At 25.3% G+C, this 18,151-nt stretch overlaps 1 protein-coding gene across 6 annotated transcripts in view; it reads right to left on the bottom strand.

Moving 5' to 3' along the window:
- LOC112603246 overlaps positions 1-18,151 on the bottom strand; it is a 51,728-nt gene that overhangs the window by 8,834 nt on the left and 24,743 nt on the right. Inside the window, exon 1 of one of the 6 annotated variants that reach the window (XM_025351744.1) lies at positions 13,192-13,399. The exons of 4 other annotated variants lie outside the window; for them this stretch is intronic. In XM_025351744.1, coding sequence (XP_025207529.1) covers positions 13,192-13,274 — 83 coding nt within the window. In that variant the 5' untranslated portion in view covers positions 13,275-13,399. Of the gene's footprint in view, positions 1-10,784; positions 10,970-13,191; positions 13,400-18,151 lie in introns of those variants that run through there. One more of the 6 variants, XM_025351746.1, reaches the window with a different exon arrangement.

Genomic DNA, 18,151 nt, shown 5'->3' with positions numbered 1-18,151 from the left:
CTGCCAGGAGCAGTCGTTACTTTTATTATTATAGCCCAATCTAAACTGCAGAACGCCACTGAAAACTATCCACATTATCCACATGCACACATTTCATATAAGTATAATGATTGTTGTAAACCCAACACAATATAAATTGGTATCAAACGTATTACGTGTAATCCCGTTAATTGTCGATCAACAAATAAATTCGATCGATATAATTTTGTCGTTTAGTTATGGTCGCGACGCGGTTATCCTATCTCCCCACATCGTCTTGTATTTTGTGCAGACACTATAAAATATACAATACGCTTGCCGTTGTACTAATAAAAACGAATAAACTCAATTTCGATTGTGTGTCATGACGTCTCAGCGTCGGATCTGAAAAACAAACATTATATTGTTTTTCTACATCTACTGTTTATATTTCTATAGTATTCACTAATGCGTTGTACGCCGCTTTTAGTAGAAATCGGTATTATGGATTTTAGATTTATTTTATTAAAAAATATAGATGTTTTAAACCATCTATGTCAATCTTTTACAGTGTAATGATTTTTTGATATTTTTTTTTTGATTTTTTGCCATATTTAAAATTACATAATATATTTATTAATTATTGCTTGGGTGTTTTGGTTTGTTAAAAAACTTATAATGCATATCTTACAATCTGTATACTATGTATATAATATCTATATAGGGCTGATGGTATGTAATGTAATTTATTTTTATATACATAATTGATAATATTATACTACGCTATTATGGATTAAATTCCGAGTTTCTAAATGTTTTGTCTTTTTGAACTAAAATAATATAAAACATTATATTTTATGTCATTCACGTTCAGCTGACAGTTTTCGGTTTAATGTCATGCCCATATCAATTATTGTATCACCGTATAACGTGTAACATAAGAATTAAAATAATGATACGCTCCATATTTTATGCAAGGATTTAGCTAATATAATTAATCATTTTTCCGAGTAATACGTATTGAAGTGTTGACAACACAGCTTAAAGGTGTTTAGTTTATTTTTAGTCCTTTGTCACGTTTTTTAACTAAAATAAACTATACCTAATATTATACGCATGTCACGTGTTATAAGATATTATAAAATTTTAAATTAAGAACTTCATTAACGACATATTATCACGACGATATCCGTAGCCGAAAATGTCACAAGTGTGTACCTATTATTATATTTTACAGAATATTATCCACTACGACCGACGACCGGTAGTATAATACGGTTCAAAACTTCATTATTTTACGTAATCTATAGTTATAATAATGATGTATAGTTTAGTCGTATAGTCGTGTCTTGTAGTGTTTTCGCGTGCTTAATAAAAAACATTTAATTTACTCGTACCTTATAGGCAATTATTATATGGTTGTTAATGTAATACACTACATACGACTGTACCTAATAGTAATTAGTAGGTAAACATAATAATTATTGATAAAATGTTAATAATATTATATTTGAGTGGCGACAGGCATAGATTATACGGAAATCTGAACTATTTTATAATATTTCCATAGTTAGAACTACGTGGATTAACATCAACACCTGTCGGTCTTAAGTTGATTCATTTTTATTAACAGGAAAAATATGTAAACGTAAAAAAAAATATTTTGGTCGAAAGATTATCGATTTTGTAAATAAAAGTATATCATATGTACTATGGTACTCGTACAAAAACAAAGCGATAAAAGTTTAGTAAGTTTTAACCGATAAAAATAAAAACATCTACAATAAAAACTAAAAATACAAAAGGTTATATTAAAATAATTATTTAAAAATTTAAAGTTACATTATTACATAGTATAGGTTTAAATGTCTATTTATTTATTTAAATAAGCCTATTTAAAAGTACCCATATTGTAAATAATAACATTTTTACACATTGATAATTTTTTTTTTTTCGTTTTCCGAAACGAACTATTCAGAGATAGCCAAATCTGAATTATTAGATTACATTATACATACCATTATTAATTTATTAATAAGCATTTATGAATTTGTATTCATGCTTTATAATTTTTAATTGATGAACTAAAACAAGACTATATAGAATATTAAATGTTGAACAATTTTATGTTCTTCGAGTAACAAGATAAAATATTAATTAATTTGTAAGTTGTAGTTTTATGTTCTATAATAACGATAAATAGATGTCTAAAAATGGATATCGATAACATAAAAAAATTCCATGGTGATGAAAAATATCTATCAATTTTCAATTTTGTGGAATAGAAAAAAATGATCATTTATATTCTGTAAAACGGTAAAAAATGTATTATTTGTAATGTAAATACTTTTCATGAAGTGGAGATCTGTGATTCACGAATCATGGAGTACCATATGTCTATATATACGTATGCATGTATAATATACATTGTATATATTATATATATAATAAATATGTAGATACAAGCTGTATATTATCTGACTTCAATTATAAATATACAGCACTCGGTGTATTTCGGTTTTAACTAAGATACTTTAGTTCACGGGCATTACGATGTTAGTAGGTATACTTAATTTTGTGAAAAAAATTAATTTGACCGATGTGGACATCTATTATAGATTAGATATTACCAGTGACATGGTGTGGAATCGTCAGTGGTGTAAACAATCACTAAAAATAATGCTTACCTCTTTGATAAAACGCATGAATCTATGTGCAGAAGTTAAGTATAATATTGTTCTTTTTTGTTTATTACATTCACAAATGGTATAAAATTAACATCTTTATTATGATCATCACTCATTATAAAAGAATTAGAAATATAAATATTATTCACAATTGTTCAAATAATTGATTTTAATTACTAAATAAAAAATATCGACTATTGAGTATTAATAGTTTGAACTTAGAAGTCAATGAGTAACGATGGCTGATGACAGTCTCAGTGTTGTATCAACGCAGTGGAGTAAATATCTGGTCATGTAACACATTTGAAAATTGCTTATATGTTAATCCTACTGACCACCACCCCTTAAATTATTCCATATACACACTATTCCAATGCAATTACTTTTATACTTTAAACTGTAATGGTCTCATATACAAAATAGGAAAGGGAATTGAAATCGCTTACACATACGTGAAATTTCACATAAAATATAAGAAAATGCATTGATTGTGTACTGGAAGTTCAGGGGATATTTTACCGAGTAGGTATTCTAGGTTTGTTGTTTCTCTGACAACCGAAGTCAACGATGTTGTTTTTAGATTACCAAAAAATAATAAAAATACATAAAAAATTAATAGTATATTATATGAGTACCATCAATAAAATGTAATAATATATAATTTTATATTGTTAGAACTTAATGATGACTTAAATTAAATTTTAATTTAATAATTTAAAAATAAACCAATAACGTTTTACAACTGAAATAAAATTGAAAGCAGCGTTTACACTGCTTACATGCACATCATGCCACTGGATACTAGGATTGGTATATTTCTGTATAATAACTTTATTAATTAATTGGTTTTGGTGTTTCTCCATCCGCAAAACTGAAGGATTTCAAAATACGGCACTTGTAATTATTGTTATAATATAATGTTGTTGATACGAAAAAACTTCTTACGTATGGTTTTGAGATTTTGGTATCTCTAGATTCAAAAAAAAATAGGGCGTTATTATGATGAAATCTCCTATGTGCTATTTTTACTGTAAAATTAATAAAAAATAATAAACAAATCCTCCTATGTGTTGTCTACTATAAATCATTTATGAAATATCACTTATATTATTAAAAATTTGATCAAAATTATAATGGAAAAAAAAGATAAAATAATTAGAGCAAAAATTCGATTTCAAACTCAGAAATTTTTACAGTGCACCATTTTCTATGTTCGATACAAAATTTAATGATTTGCAATCAATAAAGTCTGTCATAGAAAAAGAGTATCACTCTTTTTATAACAATTTACCACGTTCTAAAGATACAAAAAAAAAAAAAATAAATAAATACAAGTCTTTAAAAAATATATTGTATTATAAAGTTCTATCTAAAGTAAATTTGATAATATTTTGTTATTTATTTTATTACGAAGACTGATAAAATTGTAATATTTTATCTTTTTTTTTTTTTTTTTTTTTGTTATAATGTTATACTTTTTTTAATCAGTTAGAAAGCAGTTATTAATTATGAGCAATTTGTTTTTTTCCTAAAAAACCATGTTTTTACACGTGGGAGGTTTTTACGTGTCGATGACGAAATTATATTGCTTTAATGGCACGTATTAACAAAAATATAAAAAAAAAATTGTATGTCAGAGTCAATCATCGAATGTACTTCAGGCAATATTAAATTTTTCTAGTATTTCCAAAACAAACTTTTGAAATTTTTGTTAATATTGGTCGAGTATTTTTGTATTGTATAAATATGTCATAATGTAATAAGTTATGACTCATAACAGTCATAACCATTAACCATAATATATACACATATTATATTTTATATACTAATATATATGCGTGTGTTTAAATGTAGTAGTGTATGTGTAATTTCTGTATAAAAATATTACGTACCTTTAATTTATAAAAAGTTATAACAAGGTTTTACCGGGTGTGCAATTGATGCAAGTAGAGTAATATATCAATTTGCTTTTACCCGGTATACATTTTATGAGGGGTTTTTATTTTATTTTAATGATGTGTAATATTTATATTATTGCAATAATATTTTATCCGAAGGTGACGAAAAAAAAAAATATTAATAATAATAATAATTTTTGTATTAGATCTTTACAACATATTTTTGAGGATGTCGTTTATATATAAATAATAAGTGAATGTGAGTGTCAAAGATGGGTAGGTATGTTTAATTCTGGTTAAACTGCTAGATGGAAAATATATTGTCTTTTTTTAAAATTCTACTTGTGATTAAAATCTAGTTTATTTTTATAATGGATTTTAATCAAAAATTCCAATACATTTTAATAAAATGTTTGTACTATACCTACTTATAATCTATTCGTTTATATCTTATAAAAGTGTAGTTCGCAATATTAAGTTAACTATAGTGTATTACAAGTCTATATAATATGACAATCAGCTGTAGGTATATCGTCCATGCAAATAGTATAATTAACATTTCATACATAATTGAGTAAACCGAACAGTTATGTTCTACTTAACATGACAGTGAATAATAATTGGCTTACTATCGAAAAATATCTAAAAACGCAGACATCATAAAATGATGTATGTATATTACAATTTACAATAGTATTATCATAGTGTCATTTACCATCAGTTTTTTCCAATATTATTTTCAAGCAACAATGCGAGAGGTTATTATAAAGCGAGTGATAAATTAGTACTTTTAAAGATAAGTAATATTCTGTATTTAATAATCTCTAATTAATACAAGAATACAATGCGAAGAAAAAATAAACCATTGTCAATAATAAAAGAAAAAATTAAAATAATCTAACTACACAAATTTCAAATAAGTATACCATATATTTCAATGTCACAAGACAAGTATAATATTATAGGTATCTATAAATAAAAAAGTCTATGCAAAATAATTTTAAAAATTTTATGTACAATATACATAGGTGTATATAAAAATTAATGATTATGCATTATTTAAAAGTTAATTGCTTATAAGAATTATACATATTATATAACAATGAATTTAAAATTCTTGAAATTATATTTATTTATATTTAAGAAAAGCATTTTAGTTACACTGGAACATTTGAATTTAAGAACTAAATAGTTACATTATGGCTTTATAGCAATTAGCAAGCATATTTTGTTTAATTTTAATCACTATTCATATTGGTCTGATAACTTTTTTATTAACTTTATGGTATATGAAATTATACATGCAAATGTCGGTATTTATTTTATAATGTTACAATAAAAAGGTCGAAAATATTTGAATATATGAGTATTAGAATACTGGTAAATTGTAATTTGAAGTATCTAGTTGACTATTATGGTCTCTAATCCCCTAAACCAACCAATCGAAATTTACTCACATATTATTATGTTCTCAGCCCATTTTTTGTTCGGAATTCATTATACAGGGACATTCAAAATTAATAATAATAATAATAATAAAACAATTAAAACTGAATTTATAACTAAATAATATTTAATGATTTATTGTAAAATATTTAAATAAGTGTGGTTTTAGATTTAGATGTTGAAATTTTTTTGAGCTACATGCTTACATAAAAACTTTGCAGCTTAATTACAGCTGGTTTTGTATAAACAATATTGTTAACTATAAATTTTAATTAAATGTTTTGTATAAATGTGTACATATTATTTTTTATTCAAATAGGCCATAAAAATATAATCCATTTGTATATGGGTACAGCTGCTATGTAATATACGTGTGTGAAATTTGCCACCCAACTATGTCCAAACAATTCATAAAATGTGCTAATATTTTGAAAATGAATTACAAATTGGTTTTTAGAATTTTAAAACATTATAAGCAAAAAACAATTTCATAAAAAAAACATTAAGTTTGCAAAAAAATATTGATGTATAAATTCTAAAAATTAGTTTGTAAAATATTGGTAAATTTTTGGAATTTATTAAATAAAGTCAGAGAGGTTATAGGAAATTGAACGCTAAAATGGTTTTTAGCTTAAAGTATGTAATTTTATGTACTAGTGTAATAAAAACGTATGTAGTAGATGCTAAAAATTTGTTTTAAATAAAAAAAATATTTTTCTGTAATTAAAGTCAATCAAATGCCACCGTTAAGGCGTTAACTTAAGACATTCGCTATATTAAAAGCTATTAACATTTTTGAAAATATTTATTTTATATAATTTTAAGTTGTTAAAATTAAAATTTTACTGAAAAATAATTTTTTTATAGTTATAATTTTAATTTTCCAATTATTTTATTCATAATTTTTATTATTAAGCACAATATTTTTTGGAGTATTTTGATTTATAAAAATACAATTTCAGACGAGTAGTTTATGAGATGATTTAACAAGTATTTAAAGTTTAAATATATGAATCTGAGTATTAGTCCACTACTCCGTTCGTCTAATTTTTAAATACTAATATCTAAATAATAAAATATTTGCACGAAATTTGATTTTTATAGATCAAAATATTCAAAAAAAAAAAAAAAAATAAAGAATTGAGAAAAATAAAACTTAAAATTTTAACCATAAAATATATATTTTTTTAATAAAATGTGATTTTATAATAACTTAGAAATTATGTAAAAAAATATATTCAAGATTGTTTGTGTTTTGTGAAACAAAGAGTGTCTAATGTTTTATGAATCATTTCTTAAAAGTAATAAACAATAAAGTAAACGTAATCAACGCCAATACTAACAACAATAATTATTCAAGCCAATATTAAACAATTAAAAATTAATTGAAATCAATTATACTAAAAAAAATAATGTGGTATAATAAATTTACAAGTTATAAAATACATTTTTTATGAATTTAATTTAGCCTGTTTATTTTAAACGTGTTTCTTATCGAATTTTTTTCAAAATTTGGAATCTTTTTAATAAAAATAAATTAAATGGAATAAAATTCTCGGTAATTGTAAACTGCGCCCGGGTAAAATTTTAAAAATCAATAGTTATATTTTTGCAAAATTATCTTCAATGTATACTTAATTCATTACAATCATATATATGACTAATTAAAATTAAAATTAAATTAAGAATTAAAAAAAAATATATGATTTTAAAAAGTAAAATAATTACAAATATTACAAATAATAACATATTGTTGTTAAATATTTATCAATTTTAATAATTTTAAATTATTAAAATTTATCATTGTATTAATTTTAATTAAATTTCGTAACTTTTTTTTTTTTTTTGTTTGTTTTTGTTTTAGAATGCAATAGTTATTCGATAACTTGTTAGTATTTCCACGAAAATAAAATTTTTATGATTTAATTGAAAAAGTGCTCAATCATAGATACTTTAATAAGTCAAAAGTTTTGTTTATTTTACAAATGGGGCACAGCTTAAGTTGTCGGGTGTAGTTTACAAAAAAAAAGGTCATTTGGGCGCTGTTTACGTACGCCCAAAATTCTGGATTAAGTATCTTTTCGGACGATGTCAACAATATGTATTGAAGTAGATAAAAATTCTACACACATTTTTTGTGGAAATTACTGTCACTTTAAAATTAGGAACTAATTTGAATAATTATTATTATTATTCAGATAAGTAATTTGTAACAGGAATTAGTTCATACTCTTTATTTTAATTTAGATACTCATTTTGTATTTTCCATAGTAGTCTATAGTTATATATTATTATAAGTTCGTAACAATTATATGAGCTGATTTGAGAATAATTTAAAAATATAATATGCAAACGAATAAAAGATAAAAAATATATTTAATATTTTACTACTAGTAACTAGTAAGTACTTAAAATATTGGTTTTACAACAAACATCAAAACTTATATCTATAATACATGAGTTATGAAATAAGTTATTATAATTTATTTTTGACAGTTCTAAAGTATCTGTAACTAATTAGAACAAAACGATGTATAACGCACGAGCATAACAGTTTTAATTTATTCATTTTTAATAATGTGTAGTCGAAAATATAATAGATATTGGTACTTAAATTTTTGGAGTCAAGGTCATAAATTTATTCAAATGTTGTGCTTTATTATAATAAACTTTTAAGGAAAATTAAAAATAATAATAATAAAGTTTCTCTTAGAAATTCATGCAATTATTATTGTTATTTTTAAATCGGATGATATACAATTCGCTTTAAACTTCCAAGTATACTTAACAATTTTGTAAGACGAATAATTTTACCTTAGTGAAATTATTTAGTTTATAATATATGAAAATTAAAACTGTGTAAAAATCATATTATATTAGAAAAACATTTTAAAATAAATTCTACTTTTTCTTTGAATATAAAAAACTTTCAGAGCATTTAAAATAAAGTGATATTTTTATTTTTATTTGAACCATGTTAACCGTTAAGATGTTAAAAACTTTTATAAGTATAATTTTTAAATAAAATAAAATAACCTAAAAAGTCACTCGTTGTACATCAAGTATCGAAGATTCCTTGTCATTTTTAATTGAGTATGTTACTGTAGTTAATGTGTTAAGTATGAATTCAAAAATATATCATTATACTCGTATATTTATATATAAAACAATATTATTCGTGTAATATAGTATTTATTATAATAATATACAGTTATATTTATATCTTAAGAAAATATCAATATGAAAATCGTAAATTTTTTTTACATATTATTATTACGATACAACACTGTCGGAATAAAAGGCATAGTATACCTACCTAATTATACCCAATACGAAAATACTTACACGGAATAATAATCATTAGTCGTGTCGCGTTTAGAACTTTTTAAATAGTAAATGATTCATTTAACCAGCTAAATGTTCTCTTAAACCTCTATCGATCATTACATATTATAGGTTAACAATAAATGTGTTAATAATGAAATTAATATGTCTTTTAAATAAAAACCATATTTTACACGACAATGCAATGGTAAAAAAACTGTTTTGCGTATACCATAATATAGTAGTACAATTGATTACAAATACTAGTATTACTAGTATGCACTAGTACATTATAAACGTGTACAAAATCGTTATCAAGTTTTAGTTGACTAAGCGTGTTTAAATAGAAATAAATTAAATTATGTAGAGGTGTGTATAATGTCTACAGATTCATTTTCAGGAAAATCGCGTGATTAATATTTTATTATACGTTGATAAATTTCCTCGTAAAAATTGTGCGCTACACTATATCCACAAATGTGAACATTCATTAAACGTATAGGTGCTTATAAGCATGTATTATCTACCTAGAGAGTACAATAACGTGGAGCTACAATAATAAAGTGTGAAAAATAAAAATTGAAACTTGATCTCGTGTAAAAACTCAGTCTGAGCCTTAAGTTTTCTTATGCTCCGATAAGTAATGGTTAAATCGTGTGTTATATGCTCGTGTAATATTATTACATTTCTATATTACTATATTATAATACGAATACCTACTTTCAATTAGAATACACCTAGATGTCCTATATAACACCTGCTAACACGGTTAATATATAGCGATATTTATGGTCGCCAAGTATATATATATATATGTATGTATGTATAGATACAGTTTATTTGTATCAACTATATTATAAAAGCGTGCTTACCTCAATACCTAATCAAGTTCAACCGAGTTCAAGATGATCGAAAAAATGTAGGAACAACACTTAAACAATATAATTTTAAATCGTTTAAAGCGGTTTATCGAGATTCTTAAAGTTTAAAAACGGTTTATAATATTATAAATCTGTAAAAAATAATTAAAAATCAACAACTAAAAAAAAAAAATTGTCTTAATTATGTACGTAATACTTCTTTCAATTATTTAACGCACAACGGTACATATTATATTTCATAATAGAGTAAATTGCCTTATTAGTTTAATAATAGGTACGCCAATATAATTTTGTAAGTGTATGTGCACGCGCGTGGTTATGTATACGTTATAATTATTGTAGTGGGTAATATACATTACACGATTTTAGGGCATCTCAATAATATAACATAGTAGCACCTCCTGCGGGTAACATGGAAAAATAAAATTTTCCAATTATAAAATACATGCAAAGCGTAATATTCTTACGTATGAATAAATACATATTATTTATATTTTAGGGGCTTATATGATGTTACATTTCCTAGGAGCGTGTTTGACCGAAAACGAATAGTACGTTCCGTATAATATGATAATATATTATATACATACGTTTCAGCTACGGTGGTCTTCAACGTGTGTTATTTTTAGATAATTTTTCAAACCTTTGCGGAAAATAACATACATAGAATACATATATTATAATTTATAATTGTTACGATCGCGTTATAACGAATAGCCATGTTTTATTGCGAAATCGTGTGTGACGGACATATATATGTACGATACTTATTACACGTAGCAAAATGTGAACTGTACGAATCGATCATCCGCCGAAGTACCACCTATTACGAATATAACACATTACAATACCAACTCGAACTGCTTATTCGAAAACGGCAAACAAATGCATTATTACAAATTACAATATAATAATATGTAAAATAACGTTTGAACGTGGGCCGAATTATTAGGTACCTATTTACCTATGTGATGTGCTTGTAACATTTTTGTGAATAATATGTGAGTAAATGTACCTACGTTATTTAAATAGGTATTTTTAAACACTGTCTCGGACATTTTTTTATTTGAAAATTAAATACTCTTATGTAAACAAAATTTAAAAGAATTATTCTTCACATTTTAAATTGGTTTTTATAATCATTTTATTATTTTATTTTTAATTAAAATCAAACTATTATTTTATATTTAATTGAAAACTATTTATTATTTAATTAATATTATTAATTAGGTACTTATTTAAAAATTGAAATATATCAATTTTTATTTCTTTTAATATTTCAGTATAAAATTATAAAATGAAGTAATTAGTTCAAAATATTAATTTTTTTTTTTAAATGACAATCCCAGTTTTAAATTATTTATTAGTAATTACTAAGTACAAAATTAATCTTTTCACTTCCTTGTATAGTTAAATAAGTAAAATTAAAAAAGTGTTTACAATTTTATTTAAAAAGTATCTAAACACATGCCAAGTATTTTTATTAAGGAAATTACGTATTGCAGTATATAATATATGGGTATAGGTTCTATCTAGCCCATAAAAATAAAATTATAATTCAAAAACCACCTATATATTGCAATAAGCGCTCATGTATTTATTCCAATCAATAAAAATGTTATTTGATTAGCAAATGTACAGCGAAAATAAATAATATACAGGAATTTATTCAACATCATTGCGCGTTGGTGTTTAACAATTAATCATGGGCTTAGGACGGAACGGACGAGGGTCGAGGGAGTCCTATCGCTCGGCTTTTCAAATTCGTTTGTTAGAGAATTTTCTGAGGAGATAGCATTTAAATTTAAATTTAGTAACTGTACCTACCCTGTACCTACTTAATAATATTATTTAAAGGCAAATCTAGAAATGAAAAAGGGAAGTTGGATAAATATAGAAATAAAAACTATTTATCTCTATAGTCTATATAAGCTATATAGGAACAAACATAATATGAACTAATTGTTTTAAAAATTGATAATCATAAACATATAAAATAATAATACTTAAATATTAACAAAAACTAACAATTTTACAAATATATTAATATAAAATATTTATCATTATAAACGAAAAAAGGTATCCTTGGAATTGTATTTATCTTCAGTCCCCCTCTCTTACATTTCGTATTGAAATGCTATAAAAAATAAAAATCATCAATAAAAATGTAAAAGTAAAAAATGAGTACCAATGGAATTTTATTAGATGGAACCATTTTCAATCTTATACTTTATAAATTATACATTATATATTATACTTTATAAAATACATTTTTTACAGTATATCTTATGTCTATCGAACACAGCATTAGTCTATCTAAATCAAATCCTAAAATAGTCGTGGCAGGAGAGAGATTATTTATACAGAGATCGGCATTAATAACGTAAACATAGATAAACTTGGGCTGGGTCGATTGGAGCTGTAAAAACAGATTTTATTAACGTTTTTGTTATTCAAATATTTTATCAAAAAAATAGTGAAAAAATTAAAAGTTCTTTCATTTCAAGTGAGTATCTATATCTAGGATCTATACGTGCAACATATTTTTTGCCTTACAGTAGGCTAAAACAGTGAAAAATTAAATTTTATAAAATTATATCATCACCATTCACCACTCAAATGTGTGACGTTTCACCTATAGCGTGACTTGGGACAGTAATAAAAAAAACTACCTATTAAGAACTTGCGGCGTGCGTTTGACTTTAATGTTATATTCTTATAGAACTAATTGAGACCAAGGTTTTTCTTGTAACTCGGTATAGTATTGCATACGTACAGGAGGCGACTATATATTGTATACACGTTTTTTTCATAATTTCTAATTAAATTTTAAAACCGCCTCGAGCCGCCGAGTTTGACTGCACCACCCATGATTTATTAATATAAATTGCAGCAGTTTATACAATATTATAATTTGTGGCGATACGCGTGTATTATATTATGTTATATTAAAATATATTATTATTATAGTGATGGACATGATATTATTATACTTACCGGCCGGAAGAACTGTCGGCGATTTTCACCGCCGGCGAACACCGACCGTTGCAGTCAGTCATCGGACTCGCACGGTATACCATAACGCGCGCGCGTTTCCGACGGTGGTAGATAAACCGACTCGTGCGCCATACTTACACGACCGCTCACCACGTTATTGTGACGACGACGACGACGACGCGACGCCGCCGCCGCCGCAGTCCGCACTGCGGTAGTGACTGTGGCTTTGGGGACTGGTACCAACACGCTTCCAACAAAAATGTCATTACGAATAATAATGCTGTATAACCGCAGCTATCGTGAACGTATACCGTATAGGTAATGTATAGGCGGTGCATAATTTATGTCACATGAAGTTAGAACTATGACGGTCTATGATCGCGTGTTTCGTGTTCAGAACATCGTCTTCAGTTGAGGCGCCTTTACCCTCCATCGCGCAGGCTCCCATGATTTGATGTGTTTTTTTATTTGACATTTTGATCACATTAATTCTCGGTTGACAATTTTAAAATCCGATTAGAGGTGTTTGACTAGTATGTATTCATATTCTATCCAAACATTTTATCAATAGAATAATTTAAAAAAACCATTTGACCACTGTAATAGCACGACAATAATTTGAATATCTTTTAACTCCAAGACGGGTTTCCACTATAGTTACACGTTCGTGTGTACGTGCAATTAACGCCAGATCGATACGATCGGTCCCCAAACATTTCATTTTAGTTTTACTATTTAAAGTAACCGCGGTTATTAGTTAACATAGGTATTTAATTATATCTGTATTTATAAACACAATTGACTTCGGCGCCATTTGGTTATATTAAAATAAATTGTACATAATTTATACTACAATATATTCGTATTTTATCAAAAAATTCAAGCCTGTATATCAAACTATATGATTTATATTAATAGTAGGTACATCTAACCTAATCTTGCATAGCAAATTCGAGTATAGTTCCTACGTTGCAATAGGCGTTTAATTGAACTGTTCATGTTAATATGATAGTATTTTTATTTTATTTTATGTATTTTTAATAGATTTAATATATGAAACAAAGTTTAATCAGTAAGTATAATCGTGCGATTAAATATAAAATCACAATTTATTATTTTTGTAGCATGAATAATAAATATTAGAGAAAAGACACTGAGTTGTGTTGATTATAAAGTGGTCTAAATTAGTCTGAATTTATCATTTTTTCGTTCATAAGTTTTACTATTTAAATTTTAATAATAAACAACTAATAATAAGACATGCTATGCATATAAAAAAAAAACATCATTAATTGTTGGACTGCATTCCGACTGTTACGATAAATTTTAAAGTAATTTGGCCTAATAGTTTTAAATTATATACAGCAACAGCAATCTGCTGCAGTATCGACCTAAAGAAATTTAAAACTACGTAGATGGTAGATGACGGAATTGTGCTCGACGCGTGAAAACGAACAGAAGACGTAAAGATCAAAAACTCAATATAATTCTGTATGTATTATGATAGTATTTGTGATCGATTTTTTCTATATAGGTATGTCTGTTGCTGCAGCATGTTTTTTAATTTAATGTGATCGAACTAACAGAGTTAAGGCGGCAAAAAACAACTGCCCGAGGTAAATATAAATTCATTTTTTATTTTTTACCACGTTATAATATATTTGTTGTTTTTTTAAAAATATTTTTCAATAATTTTATATTCTGTTTATGTTATATTTCAAGAAATTATCTGAAAAAGTAAATAAACAATCTTCTTTAAAAGTTATCACTAGTACAAATTGTTCTTATACTTATATGATTTTGATACTGGTTATAATAGATTATTTTAGTCAGAATGTAAAATATCACGAATATATTTTTATAAAAACACAATAGATTTAAAAATGTGGGAAAGTGAGAATCACTCTGCTGTACAGTAGGTATTGAGTGGGTCTCTACTCACTGTAATGGATGTGTTATATTTGATTTCAATGATATATTATCATTGTTAACGAAAAACGATTCTGAGCGGAGACAATCTATCATCCCATAGGTACCACTAAGTATTAATTTAATATTATTATATTTTTTTATATTGCTATTACAGTAATTTATTTAATGATTAGCAATACAGTAAATTAAATTAATTTTTGTCGGAAACTTTGTATTTAAAAATGTAATATATCATTGTTTGTATACAATATAATAATGTGCTTAAAAATTTTAACTGTAGTCTATATGAATAATATTTTTGAATTATAACAAAATAATAAACATTATTATTCATAATTTAAAAATGTTATTTTGTCCAAATTTGAGTTTAAAATTTTATAAATAGCTAAAAAAGAGTCAATATATTTTAAAATTATTAATTATTTATACTATGTGTTCAAAATTCTAGAAATATTATAAATCCGATGAGAATTTTTACTTGTTATTTATACATTTCAGACAAGCATATTATAGCATAAGCAGAAATGAATTATGTAAAGTATAAAAACTACTCGGAATAATAAAGAAGTTCATAAATCTATTATAAATGTGTAATGAGATGATCAGTGGCAACGCCAGGATTTTTTTTTCTAGGTAGGGCCAAAAATTAAAAGATAGGGCCACAAAAATAAGATTTCAATAAAAAATTATAAAATATAATATGATACAATATACGAGTAGAAGTATATTAATTTAAATTACATACAGGCTGTACGTGAACAAAATACAAATACATTATTTTCTGTTTATGAAAAATGAGTATATTATTATATCTAAGGTTATACCAGTTGTAGGGCTAGGAATTTTTAGATAATATGGCCATAGGCCTTACCTAGTTCGTTCCTGATGCCGCCACTGGAGATGACAATTTGTCAAAATTAATCTGAACTATTTGAAGTAAATTTTGGACTCCACCAAGGAGACTCTTTTTTTCTACATTATTCAATCTAGCTTTGAAAAAAATAGTAAAAGATATAGATGAACGACGCAAAATCGACATAATTGGTGATTTTGGAGATCTCTAGGAAAACCTAACACCCGGTGTATTAATGTAATAATTAGAGATCTACGGCAGTTAATCGTTTTTGAGTTACACCAAAAACTCAAAAACTTATATCATGTAAAAATTCTTATTTTTTTGTTTTTCCCAATTATTTTGAAAAATACTTGGAAACTTTAATCTTGGTTTCTCTTAAATACTATTCTCCAAATTAAAAATATGTAGTATTTTTCAAAAATTAAAAAACTATTTCAACTACTATCGCGTGCATAAAGGTAAAATTTTAACTAAACTTTAATATTAGTAATGGAAATGACATATGTATTTTATATACATTTACTCATTTAAATATACTATTACAACTTATAAGTTATAATACAAATAAAATAAAGACATTTTTTAAGACAGAATTAACAAATTGAATTTTAACATTATTTTCTTTAATTTTAGAAAATTACGTGGGAATATTACCCAAAATTTATGAATAATATTAATATTATATAATAATAGAAAATATCAAAGTTTAGCCGCATTAATATATTTTTTTAATTATAATCAATAAACTAGCGTTTGTTAAAATGTAGAACAAAATGTTTAGAACTATAGTTAGCCGAGGATGCCAAAATTAAATTGAGTTGGAAAACTAAGGCATCCCCTAAGTACTCCTGCTAGTAGTTATAGTATTATTAATTGGCAACTGCCCTCGACTGAATAAATAATTAAAAGGTCATATCCTTATTATTGTGCTTGTATTTAATTTCGGAAGCTATAACTATAGCATCATATCATCATTTCAATGTGAAAATTCGTTTATGAGTGATTATGCAAAAGATACACAATATAGTTATACATGTATAATTGTAACAGTATTAATATTTTACAAAGAGTGTGTGAGAGTGAAAATAATAAAAAACAGATTGTCAACAACGTAGATGATTAACGGATTACAGTATTTACCAACACACATTCGACACATGCGATTACCAACAATCGTCGTTATTGTTGTAAGGTAAAAAAAAACGTGTTAAATGAAAACGAGTCACAACATGATAGGTAAGGCAATATATACTAAAATTCAGGCTATTGCGTTCTCACACGAACTCACGTATTCTGGAAATAGTTGAATATATTATTATGATATAGTTTGTAGATTTTTTATAAGAAATATTTTGTTTATAGTTAAATATACAAATAAGTATGCAGTATGTTGAATATAAATAGAAATTACACACGTGTTAAGTTTAATTTAAAAGACGTATCCGATTAGAAGCTTTATTTTGATGTACATCTATGATAATTGATAAGTCAGTGGATATAGACTATGACGGTCTGTTGTAATAATCTAAATCGTAAACAGTTATAATATTATGTACCTATCGTGCATTCGTGTTCATATATAGCCATATATTTACATCGAACGCAAATAAAACTATGTTATTTAACGCTGTGTCTATGTCATAATTATTTACTTGACATAATAAGTATACATTTGTCAATTGGCTATAGTTTATACGTTTGCTAACTTTTTAAATGCTTAAAAAAACGTATGACGCTAATAATACATATAGATTAAAAATCCATAGTCTTACATAAAACTTAGGTACTCATATAAAATATTTGTATTATAAATTTAAAACAAGTGAAAAATCATCGCATTTGAAAATAATATAAATTATTATGAAAACAATACAGCTCTATCGTGTGGCTGATGAAAAATATCAATCAATAGGACATCATATTTTATAAACGTGTTACATAATCAATACATAACTGAGTAATTTTATCATCGATTCCAAGATATTCAATCTAAACCCTATGTTGGTTATTTTAGTTGTATTTTTAAAAATATAATTACATATTTTAAACTGCATAATACATATGTCGCGTCCAGATAGTGAAATTCGTTCAGATCGTGAATTTTGACGAAAATACATTATATGGACATCCATTTCATGAAATGGACAATACCTATATCATGTACTTTGTGTA

The sequence above is a fragment of the Melanaphis sacchari genome, unplaced genomic scaffold (assembly GCF_002803265.2).
Source record: "Melanaphis sacchari strain LSU unplaced genomic scaffold, SCAv2.0 Contig9_pilon_pilon, whole genome shotgun sequence".
In the NCBI taxonomy this organism is placed as follows: domain Eukaryota; kingdom Metazoa; phylum Arthropoda; class Insecta; order Hemiptera; family Aphididae; genus Melanaphis; species Melanaphis sacchari.
The sequence above is the reverse complement of the archived record's forward strand: the minus strand, read 5'-3'. Positions and strand labels throughout refer to the sequence as shown.